General features: G+C 38.0%; 1 protein-coding gene and 1 long non-coding RNA gene across 3 annotated transcripts in view; both read right to left on the reverse strand.

Annotated features, from left to right (window-relative positions):
- The window catches only part of LOC135842037 (uncharacterized), a 29,981-nt gene extending 25,052 nt beyond the window's left edge, over positions 1 to 4,929 (reverse strand). Inside the window, exon 1 of the mRNA XM_065359318.1 lies at positions 4,144 to 4,929. Within this exon, the coding sequence (XP_065215390.1) occupies positions 4,144 to 4,320 (177 nt within the window). The 5' untranslated portion in view covers positions 4,321 to 4,929. The remainder of the gene's footprint in view (positions 1 to 4,143) is intronic.
- The window catches only part of LOC135842042 (uncharacterized), a 322,912-nt gene that overhangs the window by 186,011 nt on the left and 123,462 nt on the right, over positions 1 to 13,439 (reverse strand). The window lies entirely within an intron of this gene.

Here is a 13,439-nt window from a genome sequence, read left to right on the forward strand (position 1 = left end):
GTCCAAGTTTCATTCAAATCGGAAATTATCATGTGGAAGGCTTCCCTTGTAAGCATCACTACTAACTGCGTATGTATGAGCACGAGCAGGCAGGTTACACTTATGTACACATAAATTATGTACTCGTACCATATCGCGTATCGCGAATCGCGAATCATGCGCCAGATTGAATGCAAAACGAACGACTTGTATGACTGACTGCCTGCCCGCCTGCCTAGCTGTATTACATATTAGTACATATGAATTTATCGCTCATCAGTAACAATTAGGTAGCTATACGGCATGGCAGCGACGATATTCGTTTTGTACGCATTAAATACTCGTACTCGTCATATGCTCGACATTTATGGGCATGTACTCGTACATGTGAACATTACATATACATACGTATATGAGAACTGACGACGACGACGCGATTTTAACGTTTGTTCAGTTCAGTTCAGCGTGTTTCTGGGTGATGACTGAGGGCATAGCGGCACACCGCACGGCACGCGACACACGCTACATACATGATCGTATCGTCGCAGTCGCGAATTTTAAAATTACGAGTACTTATCCTAAGTACATACCTAGGTACCTACGTGAAACATGTGCCACGCTAAATTACGTTCATACATACTTACGTACGTATCATTAAAACGTAGGTACCAGTAAATTTTTTCTGCATTCTACCGCGCCACGCATAACGACCGGAATCTCGGATCCGGTTAGTGATAGGTAGGCAAATAGTAGGTACGAGTACGCATGTATGTAGTTTGAACGCGCAAGTCGATCGATGCGTAGACTCTTTCGTCAAAATTCAAGCTGTTCGACTTGGTACGACGAACTCCGATTTTTTGAATGTACCTATACCTACGTAAGTACTGACACTGACGAATGTACTACAAAAAGTAGTAGGTAAGCACCTGTACTCGTACATTAAAAATTGGCGGAAAATGAAAAAATTGACGTAAAAGCATACAGTGCAGCTAAAAATTGGGAGCTAGTCTCCGGCAAATATCGCATACGAGTATACTCGTACGAGTATGTAGTTGTAGTGTACATACTGGAGTGTTCCTCATTTTGAAAAGTTGGAATTATGTAGCTCCCACACCCCCAAGAACATGACCTCAGGTGAGAAAATAATTACCTATTTTTTATTTTTCCCATATCTGTAAAATAAAAAAGTGGTGCCTGTGGCCCCCTAAGTGGGGAAAAAATGAAAAAAATCAAAGAAAAGTTCTACTCATGAAAAATTTTTGTTTATGCGCCAGAATGCTTCAAAAAAATTCCCTTTTCAAGAAAAAATTTCCCCGGCCCTTCAAACCATATTGGCCCACTAATAAGGAGCCCCTCAAAGTTGAAAAAAATCACAAAAAATGATAGTAAATCAAAGTTATGGAAAATTTGATGAAAATATCTCATTTCCATATTAGAATTGTTCTACAGAACGCCCTTTTCAAGAAAAAACCATCGCTGGACCCCCAAATGATTTTGGCTCTCTTGCATGGAGACCCTCAAATTCGGGAAAAGTTTTAAAAATATTATTAATTGATGACTGCAGAAATTTTTTGAAATTTTTTTATTTATGTGCAGAATCTTTCTGAATAAGCACTTTTTCAAGAAAAGCCCCCCCCCCCCGTCTCCCAAATCATGTTAGTTACCTTTAACGCTCCTCAAAGTTGAAAAAAATCAACAAAAAAATGAAAAATTCATATCAATACAAATGTTTTGATGATGTTTCATTTCTGAGCTGAGTACTTTTAGGTAACCACTTTTTCAAGAAAAGCACCATTTTGTCCTCCAAATGATGGTGGTCCATTTTTATGAGACCCTCAAAATTGCAGAATATTGGGAAAGATGAAAATTGATGTCTATAGGTACTTCGTAATTAGGTGGAAATTTTTCATCTCTGTGCAGAATGCTTCTAGATAATTCAGGGTGTCTAGCAAAATTTCAAAATGAAAAAAAAGGACTTGAAAAGGAATTTTAGTAGGACTTTCAGCAGGTCATTTTTCGATCACTTGTGAAATTTTTTGAGGTGAGGGGGGAGGGGTCAACATTTTTTTCAAGGTGGGAGGTTCAAAATTGTCATTCAAGTTTTTAGCCAAAGGAATTTTAGCAAGAATTTCAACAGGACAGTTTTTGAACACTTGGAATTTTTTAAGAGGGGGGGAGGGAGCGGGCGAGATTTCTCCTTCAAGTTCGGAATTTATTATTAATTGAGGAAAAGAGAAACAAACTGGCTCTGGCGAAGCGAGGGCGAAAGCTCTCAAAAATTAGAAGGTATTTTGGGAGATATAAAAAATTATCATATGTTATCTTGTGTGATGAGTTACTAAGTACGAGTACATTATTTTGCTTCAAAATTTTGAAATTAAAAACGATATTTTTTTGTGTAATAAGTTACCTATATTTTGCTACAAAATCTTAAAATTTAAATGATGATGCAACACCCCAATTCAAAAAAAAAAAGAAAAAAAATTCAAACTTGAAAAAGAAAAGCAAATAAACCCGAGTGAAGCAAAATGCTAAAAGTTCTCAAAATTACATGTTTTGCTGAGAAATGAAAAAAAATCTGTAAAGAAGGAGGAGTTTATTTTTCTGATTCAAACTTTGAACATTTCTTGAATTTGAACAATAAGTCACTTACGCAGTAAGAGAAGAGCAAATAGCCCGAGCGAAGCGAGGGCAGAAGATCACAAAAACGTGTGATTCACGTTCTAAAAAAGTCGACAAAATGAGCCCTTTTCTACAATTTTCGAAATTCCGGAAAAAGGGGGAAAAATTGAAAATTTGAAAAAGTCATTTTGAAAAAAAAGGACTTTTGGATAAAATTGTTGAAAAAAAGCACACTAAAAAGACAAAAAGGTGTCATAGGCAAAAAAAAGGACTTTTGTAGGATAAATAGGAGTGTTAGACACCCTGTAAATTCTTTTTTCCAGAAAAACCTATTCTCAGTCCCCACTACAATGCTCACCACCTACAAAAGATGATAAGAGATTCACAAAGTTGAATTTTTTTTTTGGAATGGAGGTGAAGCCTCCTCTGCAAAGATAGTTTCAAATCATGTACATAAGTTTTTTTTTTGCTTTAAAATTGAAAATTTAATCTAATTGATAGGGATTCTTGACGACTTTTTCCAAGTTTACAAGTGGCACATTACAAAATATCAGAACGTCAATAAGTCTTCTGTGAAAATTTGACATAAGTTAATTTTATAACAAAACGTCCACTTCAATGTATTCTCAAAGTCAAAATTCAGAAATTTCTCCTTTTTCTACAACTTTTCAAAAGTCTGACATAGGTAGTGCTTTTCTGATGAAGATCGACCAAATCCAAGAATTAGAATATGGAAGAAAAAAATGTAATAATATTCATCTTTTTTCATTTTCTGGAGGAGACATAAGTAGACAAGTTCCACCTTTTCATCGTGTAGACAGGTCATAAAATATTCAACAGTATTATTTCTAATGAAAATGGACCAAATCCAAGGATTATGATGTAAAAAAAAGGTAAAAATTTCGATTTTTCTGATTTCTTTTAAATTTTGAGATGGTGGAGGGGGGGGGGGCGTGCTCCTTAACACGACTCATTTTTACTAACGTGATTGAAGAAGTTTTTCTCGTGAAACCCGACAACAAATTTAGGGCGTCAGCAAATATTTTTTCACTAGTATGTAGGCATTGTAGGCATAAATATGAGCTCTCCTCTCTAATCCACTGGTTAGTCTTGGGTGGAGATAGGGGGCTAAAATTGGTATATAGGTTGATTTTACGTTAGTAGGGACTCGACTTAGGTGTTATAACTAGAAAGTTCACAAATTGTGACTGATACTTCGATTTTTTCATATACATTATGGGAAAATTGGAAGGCCCACCGGCACGACTTTTCTCCACCTAGGGATCTGAAATTTTCAGGGTACTATTTTCTCATCCAAGGTCATGTTTTTTTTGGGGGGGGGGGGAGAGCGAAAAAATTGAACAAAAATTGTTTCACCATACAAATAAGGAACACCCTAGCTACATACATTACATCGTGTACGTAATGGTAAAGCGGCGTGGTGAACGCATTAACAAGCGAACGTATCGTAAGCTACGTACATGCAATTGTAGTAAGTAGGTACTATAGGAGGAGGGGTAGTTGTACACATAGTATAGGTACCTGAACAAACTGATGACTGCTGTCCGAACTGTTATCCAAAATCAAAGACGGCGATGACTTGGTGGTGATGGCGTTGACTGGCGCCGGCGCCGGCACCCAAGCCAAAAAACATAGGGCACACGCGAAAAAATGTAAAGCCGGCGGCGCCGGCCACATCACAAAATTCGATATAAACATATTACGGCATTTGATAAACAACTATTCCGACAACACCAACACGAGCACGAGCACAATATAACACCATACAAATACGCGTCGTGCATCGAAAAATCACGCGGCTCGAGAAAAAACAGCTTCACATGGCGGCGGCGGCGACTAGTTGCAGTTGCAATAGCAATACAAACTACCTACGAGAGTAAGCACGAGCAGTACCGTTGCGATTCGAGCTGTGTGGCAATGGCACCGCGAAAAACTACACAAATGTCCGTTCGCGTTCGAGTTCCCGTTCCGGCTGTGTCAGGCGTCGGCGAAGCTACCTACGAGTAAGTCTTATCAAATCGAATCACTATCACCATTACCATTACCATCAGCATCATCTTCTTCATCTGGATCCAACTGCTGCTGCAGAAGTACCTACCTACTCGGCGAGTGCGACGCTAAAGAGAAACACAGCCAAGGAGGTGGGGGACATATACGCGTACGTTCGAGTCGCTACTTGCAAGTTGCCAGTGAATGATGGAGAGAAAAGAAATTCGCCAACGTACGATTTGTAGGTATGAATGTACGTAAAACGTAAAAGTATACAAAAAGTACGTAACATACTTACTTACTTATTTACTACTTACGGTTACCGTAGGTACTACGAGTACGTACCTACGTATATCCGGGTATTCGTGTGTCTGTGTATTGACGACGGTGCGGCGCGTCGCGGCGGCATTCACACGGTGCACCTCATCTCACCTCACCTCACCGCACCCACAATCGTCAACCAACTGGTTCACTTGATCGCATATTTACTTGGTTTCTCCAGTTTCCAGCATTGGCGGTACGCGATCCGCGATCCGCAATGCGATACCGATAATTCGATACCACGGACAAATTAGCTGTAGCAACGCCATGCCATATGCCCAGTGATACCAACAAGTTTCGTTGAGGAGTCTTTTGTGGCAATCAGGGACGAATCTAAGGGGGGGTATGGGGGCCAGTCATTATAGATAGTCGGAAAATTCGTGAAAAATTGGTTTAGTCGGCAATTGCCAACTTTGCTGAGACTGGACAAAGTCGATAAGTTTTGAAAATTGTTAGTCTTCATAAAGAGACTAATTTGCTGACTTTTATGGAACTTGAATCAGCTATTATACCTGCAAAACAGTATTCACGACATTTTCTCTACAGGCCATCATCTACTGGCCATATTTTTTGATTTTTCAAAAGCCTTTGACATGGCTTGGCGATATAAGATCTTGAAAAAATTGCACAACCTGGACTTTAAAGGTAATCTACCAATTTTTATAAGGAACTTCCTCAGTCATCGATTTTGCACTGTTCGATTAGCTCAACATTCTTCTGAGGCTTTAGAATTAACAAATGGAGTACCACAAGGAGCTGTATAAAGTCCAGATTTATTCAATGTGTTGATTGATGACATAAATGAAGTAAATTACTCCACCAGTCAAAAGCAGCCTCTTTGCAAATGACTTCGCCATTTTTGTCTCATGCCATGATGTCAAAGTAGGCGAAAAATTGTTGCAAGAAACAGTAGAAAAACTAGAACTATGGTCTCGTAACAATTGACTAAACTTTTCTACCTCCGAAACTGTTGCAATGCATTTTTGCAGAAAAAATAAGTGTGATCGCAGAATAAAAATCTGCTTACACAATGAACCTATCCCTCGTGTTACAAGTACAAAATACCTGGGACTCATCTTTGATCAAAAACAACTATGTTGGTCTATTCATATTGAACATCTTTGTAAATTATGTATGAACAAGCCATCAGCTATATCGCTGATTGTAAGAGAGTTTTTGCATTTACCTACCTTTTGCTTATCTTTTGAATATTTCTTCAACAAATCTTGATGGCATGATTAATTCAAAAAAATCTCACCTCAGACATTTACCATCAACTCTTCAATTAATTTTTCTGACTTAACCGTTTCAATTCTTGTATAGATACTTAGAAAGATGCCAGATTTTTATAAAATTGAATTCAAAATAATCTTTGGAATTTTCCCACACAAAATATCCTTATATTTTATTTTGAAAAATTAAAATCTTCACAGATTCGATTTGTTTTTTGTTGATGAAAAAAAAAATGAAAGTAACCCGCCAAAGTTATATCTACAATTTCAGTTTTGGCTTATTACATACCTCCTCACCGTTTTATCTTCATTTTCATATCATTTCAATATTATCTACAATAAAGTTTTGAATTGAAATCGGAATTTAGAAACAAATAAACGTAGCTAATTGTTTTTGCATATTGCTTAGCATTTCAAAATTCTACTCGACGACGACGACAACGACAGTGAAAAAGTGGTTACAATAGAGTTTTTTCGCGCGAAACTTCTGATTTATATGCAGATCTCTAATCTCTAATTAGATCAAAATGTGACTATGGTGCTGCAATTTACGGATCTGCTACTCCAAACATCTTGAACAGACTTCATGTAATTCACCACACTAAGGTATCTAGTTCCTTAATCACACTGCTCTCCAGCTTGCTACTGGGGCCCTCAGAACATCGCCTACTATCAGCCTACTGTATGAAAGTAATGAATGGCCATTAAACCTACATAGAAAATGTATTGTATTGAATATGATTGCACATTTGGGATCATCACCTTCAATTCCAGCTGCCAATTTGATAAATAACGAGCAATTCGCTCAACTGTTTGATCCAGTTTAATTTTTCTGACTAGTTTATTCGGGTTGTTTCCTTCACTTATTTTTGGAAAAAAATACCCAGAAATTGAAAAAAAAAAATACAAAATCAGAAGTATGTAAATTCTGGACCATCACTTAAAAGTTCAGCATTTTTTGTAGGTAGCAAATTTTTCAACTTCAACATGAAAAATGATTTTTTTGAATTGAAAAAAAAAAAATTACCATGGAAAATGAAAATAGATGGTAAATTTTCATTCCAAAACTTAAAACAATCGAATGCAGGTTAGAAATTCTCTGCATAAGCCATTTAGTAACCCTTATCTCATATTTCCATATTCAAAAAAATTATGATCTCGTAAAAAATCACCAGTTTTTTTTGTTTTTTTGTTTGTTTGGTTTTTTTTTAATGAATAATAAAAAAGAAAATAAGACTCACAAATTTGGAAACAAGATTCTCATGAAATGAAATGTTTAAAAATTTAATATAAATCCATTTATTCAAAAAGAAAAAAAAATATACCAACATCTTCATTTCCGAATTTATTTTTTCAACCAGGCTGATCAACTCAAAATTGCCAAACTTTGCTCTTTCTTCCAATGATTCTTCTCAAAGGAATAAAAACCTAGTCACTCATGATTCCAATCCGGAAATCATGCAACAGCAACAATCAATGCTATATCATAAATCATGAGTTTCGATCATAATCGAAAGCCTTAATTTAGAGTAGAGCCTCAAGTCTGATACTGAGATACTGAAATATATTTCAGCGATAGGCATTACAGTTCCCTTGGTAGCATACTTTTCAATAAATTATGAATCGTCTTTCAATTAACATAAATTGGAAAAAAGAACTTAGCTTTGAAAATACGACAGTCAACATAGAAGTCAATTTGACAAAATTGGGTGAAAGTTCGAATTATCAAATTTCAAATTCATGAATTCTGTAATCAATTGATTCACTTACTTCCAATGTCTACTGTTTTCAAATCTTTCAAGTCTGATAATGAAAAATTGTACTCACCTGAAACATAAAAAACAAAATGAACCATCAATTAATGCGAGATGGCAAACATAAAAATCAAATTCAATATACATATAACCCCCAGCGAGAGTCAAGGGGACAATTGTCCCACCCAAACAGACGAAAATTCCTGTAGCTGTAAGAATACTTAAACTGATTTCGAATCCGAGCCCAGATTATTCGACAGATATTGTCGCCTCCGTGAACCCCGACACCGATCGTGTCTTCAGGAAGCATCGCGTCACTTGGTGGCTGGCCGAGCCGAATCACCATGCGCCAGTTCCTCGCCATACAGAATATCGCGCGTTATGAGCTTCATTATAGGGCTAATGGCCTATGTCACATGCGTGTAATCAGTCCTCTGAGAGTGAGAATTCATTAGCTAAGTACCTATAGGCTACGTACATGTAATACCCCATATATCTGGCGAGCTGACCGATCGATGCAGCCTCTGCCTCTGCCTAAAACTTCTTTTGTCCGTAAATACGAGTAAGAGTAAAAGAAGACATTGGTGACTGGCGAATGGCGGCTGACCAATGCTTCCGGATTCGTTCGGAGTGTATGGTATGGTATTGTATGGAATGGTACTCGGCGACTGTGAATTGTGAATGTAGAATGTAGATAGATGTAGCTATATTCGTGAGAAAAAGATGAGCGCACAGACGAGGAACAAAACGCGCTCTCATAATTCTCACCCGGTGTATTGTGAAATCTTGCACTCGTACTCGCGTAATTAGAGGTATGTACTCGTACTTATGCGCGCAAATAGAAGAAAATACGTACAGGTAGAGTAGAGTAGCCGGAAATCGACAAACCATCAATAGGCAATCTATACGAGTGCATTGCACAGTTGCTGTTGTAGATGGTATCATGGTACCGGTACCTGCTGGTAACTGGTTAACTGGTACTGGTACTGGCAGTTTTGTGGTACAGGGTGCGCAAATATACCCAAGTATCGACTATCGAGTACCTGTACCCTCCCCCCAAAAAGTTTTTTGCTAAACCTTTCGGCTGGTCACACTCACAGTGAATGATACGAGTACTCGTACGAGTAGGCCTCATACTGATTAATTTGAAATTTAATTTAAATGATTACGATGTCATCACCCTGGTCTTGTTAGAGAGTACTATAACAGACTAAATGAGGAGCTGGAGGATGATGTTGAAGCAGTTGGTGTGGCTGTGGATTCTTCTCAACAAATGCCACCACCAGACCAACCTAAACCTGACTTGCAACTTCCTGAACCTGAAGCCAGTGAGCAAAATTTGAAAGATGACGGTATCGAAAGTGCATCAGTTCGAACTCGAAGTAGCAAATCTACTACATCGAATTCCACTGCAAAACGATTGAAACAAATGAAACAATCAACATTAAACTTGTTCAGAAATTGTGTGGGCAGGAAAACTGATAATGGCGGTGCTGATGGGTTCGCTTATTCACGATCAAGTGATGGTCAGTTGAGTCATAAGTACGATCCTTCTTTTTTTACTCATTTCAGATGGTGGATTAACTATTCTCGATGGCAAATTTTTCAAAATTGATTCGACTCGTGCTGACTCGAAGAAACATGCCGTATCTTGGTAACACAAAAGTGACAGCCAAAATGTCAAATGTGCAAGGAAGATGTTAGTGGTTATTTGAATTCAAGTTCAAATTTTATTCGTCACATCAAAGTGAGTTAGTTTAACAATAAAAAATTCGTGATTATTTTTTTCATTTCATATTCTAACTCACTTTATAAATGTCAACAGAGAAACGAAGTGGTGTTGCTGACACAGAAATCAATAAAGACAGGCACAAAGCTCATGGAATGTTTAAATATTTGAAATCGAAATCCGATGTGCTAGGCCCAGCAGAATTTGATGAAAGACTGATCAATTTTTTTGCTCAATCTTTAGCTCCATATAATGTGTTGCAACTATCTACGTTCAAAGCTCTGTTTCCTGGTAACCATGTTATGTGCAGACAAACTATAAAATTGCCTCAACATTATCAGATATCCTTTCAGACTTCAGAATTAGCAAAAAAAAAACGGTTGCATGCTGTACAGGTAATGGCTCCAATTTCGTCAACTGTTTCAAGGAATTCGGTACAACAAAGCTAGAGTAAGTGATAAATGTTGACGTGCTAAATGAAGACGAATTGATGGTTGAAGAGGAGATTATAGGTATTTCATTCACCAACAGACAACGAAATCAAACTGAGCCAGGCTACATATGATCTGCCATTGCACATACAATGTTCAAAAGCCATACATTGTCACTCGTTGGTACTACGGATTTTCGAAACATCCTGAAAAAAATTCTGAACTACAGAAGTTACACGAAGCGACTATTTCAAAATGCCAGATATTTCAGCTCCATTTTGCTACCGAATTGAAAAAGTTTCTTTCAAGCAGATTCAAAAAAGAGCTGAATTTGGAAATGAATGATATCGCCACACGCAACGCTATTTTGGCGGCTGTGTTACATTGGTATTATAAATTGCGGTGGACAAGGCAAGATCATTCAGCTCAAGAACTGACGAAATTCGAAGCTACAGTGAAAAATTGCGTTGAGACTGAAATTTTGATTCGAATTCCCGAAGATGACTCGTCAACAAGAACTACTGAGACTGAAGAGCTGAAGAATGATTTTTTTGAATTCCGCGAAGAATCTTCAAACAACGATCGGAACAAGACAGCTAGCAGAATCGCAAACCTGGAAATTCTCTTTTACCATGTCGATACAGAAAAGACTTTTGTTTTCGTTAATGCCAACTCTTCTTTTCAATTTTATAACCTTAAAAATATGAGTGATTATGATTATTGATTACAGCATGCATGTTATAAAATTTTCTTTCAATAAGTGGTAAATGAAAAAAAATTCCTTTTATTTTCATTGTCATGTTTTACACCAGAAATAGTCGTCGAAAAATCGAAAATGCAGGAAAATGGGTTTTAAAAATTTTTGAGAATTTGAGAATATTGTTATTTACAGGGATAAATCATAAAATTATTGATCAATTTACAATTTGCTACATATTTTTCGAGTTCTCGCTGTTCTCAGCTTTGAGTATAAATATAATGATGATATGGAGGGATAAAAACCCAGGTTTTTCGCATATGTACGGTTTCACCTGCAGAGCGCGCAGAACGTGGTCATTCGCGTACCCAAACAAGAGAATTCGGGTGACGAGGAGTGAAGAGTCTCCACTTCCTTCACTCCTCGTCACCCGAATTCTCATGTTTGGGTACGCGAATGACCACGTTCAGAGCGCTCTAGAAGTGAACCTCTGAAGCTGCGTTTTTATCTCTCCATATCATCATTATATTTATACTCAAAGGTTCTCAGAGGTTTTAATGTTGCTTTTTTCCTCAAATTTCTATTGAAACCACAAAAACCAGTAAAATTTGAGGAAAATAATGAAAATGGAAAGAAAATTCGGATTCGTGGGGTCGAATCCACTGAATTATTTGAATCCGATTCGAATCCACGGATTAGACCCAATTATTCGAATCCAAAAAACGGAAGTGATTCTTGGATTCGGATTCGAATCAACTTTTTGCTGAATTCGTTGCAACCCTGGTATAAAAGACTTTCTTCGAGGTGCCAACCTATCCACCTATGTACTGTAGTAAGTACATACATATACGTATGTATAGAAGACATAGACTAAGATTAGATGCCAGCGTCAGTGGCGATGACGCACGCACGGGCATGGTACGCATCTTCCGCGTAGATACGATGCGATGTATGGTACGAGTACAAACTTCTTTTATTCGCACGATCGAGTTGAGTCGAGTCGAGTTTGTTTTTATTATTGACAAGAATGCATTCGAATTACGAGGGAAAAATGAAATGAAAAAAAAAATACTTTCACCAGCTATTTATTTGAAATAACTAGGAGAGTAGTATTTTGTAGGTAGGTAAAGGTGTATGGAAGTCAATGTACCGCAACGCGTCCGCGTCCATTTTTTTTGTTTTTTTTTTCTAATTCGAGCTAGCGATTAGTGGCAGTAGCTCACTATTGTGCACGCTGTTTTGACGCAATCTATTGGGTAAGTAAGTATGGCCTGCAAAATGATATCTATCTGCTGATGGCGCCTCAGCGTCTGGTCAAATGATGCGATCTAATTGCAAAAATATAGGTAGATCTAGATAGGTATACGACGACAATATCTTAAGCGGACTCGTGCCATCGCCATCGCCTTCGCCAACGTAATTGAGCTTACATCGTATAATTATGCGAGTACGCGTACGAGATCGCTGCACATCGGCGTCAACATCATTACCCAAGGTTGGTAGTGGTACAAAGTTGCACGTATACGAGTAGGTAGGCACTTGGACTTGGGCAGTACATACATACCTATAAACGCATTTCGTATGTACGTGTACCTGTATATGTAGGTACCTACAATGTATATAAAATTTCCAATTTTCACTCGACGTCGTAAAATTGAAAGTGCGAGTTTCGATTTCAAAATGCCAAATATCGGATCGCCTCGCCTCGCCAGGTATGCGAGTTATTGGTTCTTCAAACCGGCAAATTCTCGTATTTCGGAGCTCGCCGCATACTTTCGATCGCAACAGTCGGAGAAATGCGCCAATTTCAATTCGATTCGATTTTCGAATAGAGTATGTAGCCGAAATGTTGTTGTGATAAGCCCTTTCGGTAAAAGTTGACAGCGAGAAGCAACGGTAGGTGGTAGGCTGGTAGACTGGTAGACAGCCATCAGCCAAATTTATACTCTCAAGTCGTGATTTAAAATTCCTTTAGGCAGCGGTGTTCGAAGAAGACAAAATTTTTGCAAAAATTGGCACCAAATAGACCATCTTGGTAGGTCTGCCTACAAATACGAGTACATAGGTACCTCTACCTACCTAGATGTGTAGCAATCGCAACATCTGAGAAGCACGAGGCGAGTACGAGTATTACGGCGATGGCATCTAAGAGAGTACCAATAGGTACCTAAAAGTCATTATATAGGCGAGTATTACGAGTATTTACATAGACGGAAGTTGCGTTTTCGTTGGTTTGTTTTTATTTGTACTGTAGATACTACTCGTATTTCTTTCTTTTTTCTCTTTTATAAACGTATTGTTTATTTCGTTTCGTTTACGGTCCTGCTAGTGCTACGTACTCGTAACACTTTCCCACGTCTAATTACTCGATTACCTTTCTTCGATTGTGTGGCTGACTGGCTGGCTGGCGCGGCGCTCGCTGCCTGTTTGCTGTTAGCCTATTACGATACGTAGTACTTAATACGTACTCGTAGTTACGACTTACGAGTACACGGTAGGTACCTACCGGTATTGTTTCCATTTCGAATTACGCTTACGCTTACAGTTACAGTTACGCGCACTCCCATAGTGTGTGTAGTCAGTAGTGCCGATGTGATGTGTTCAGTATTGTCAGTTTCCAAAAGGAGGAGGAGTGCTTGGTAAAATACCCAGATTATAACACCC

Source organism: Planococcus citri, chromosome 3 (genome assembly GCF_950023065.1).
Source record: "Planococcus citri chromosome 3, ihPlaCitr1.1, whole genome shotgun sequence".
NCBI lineage: Eukaryota > Metazoa > Arthropoda > Insecta > Hemiptera > Pseudococcidae > Planococcus > Planococcus citri.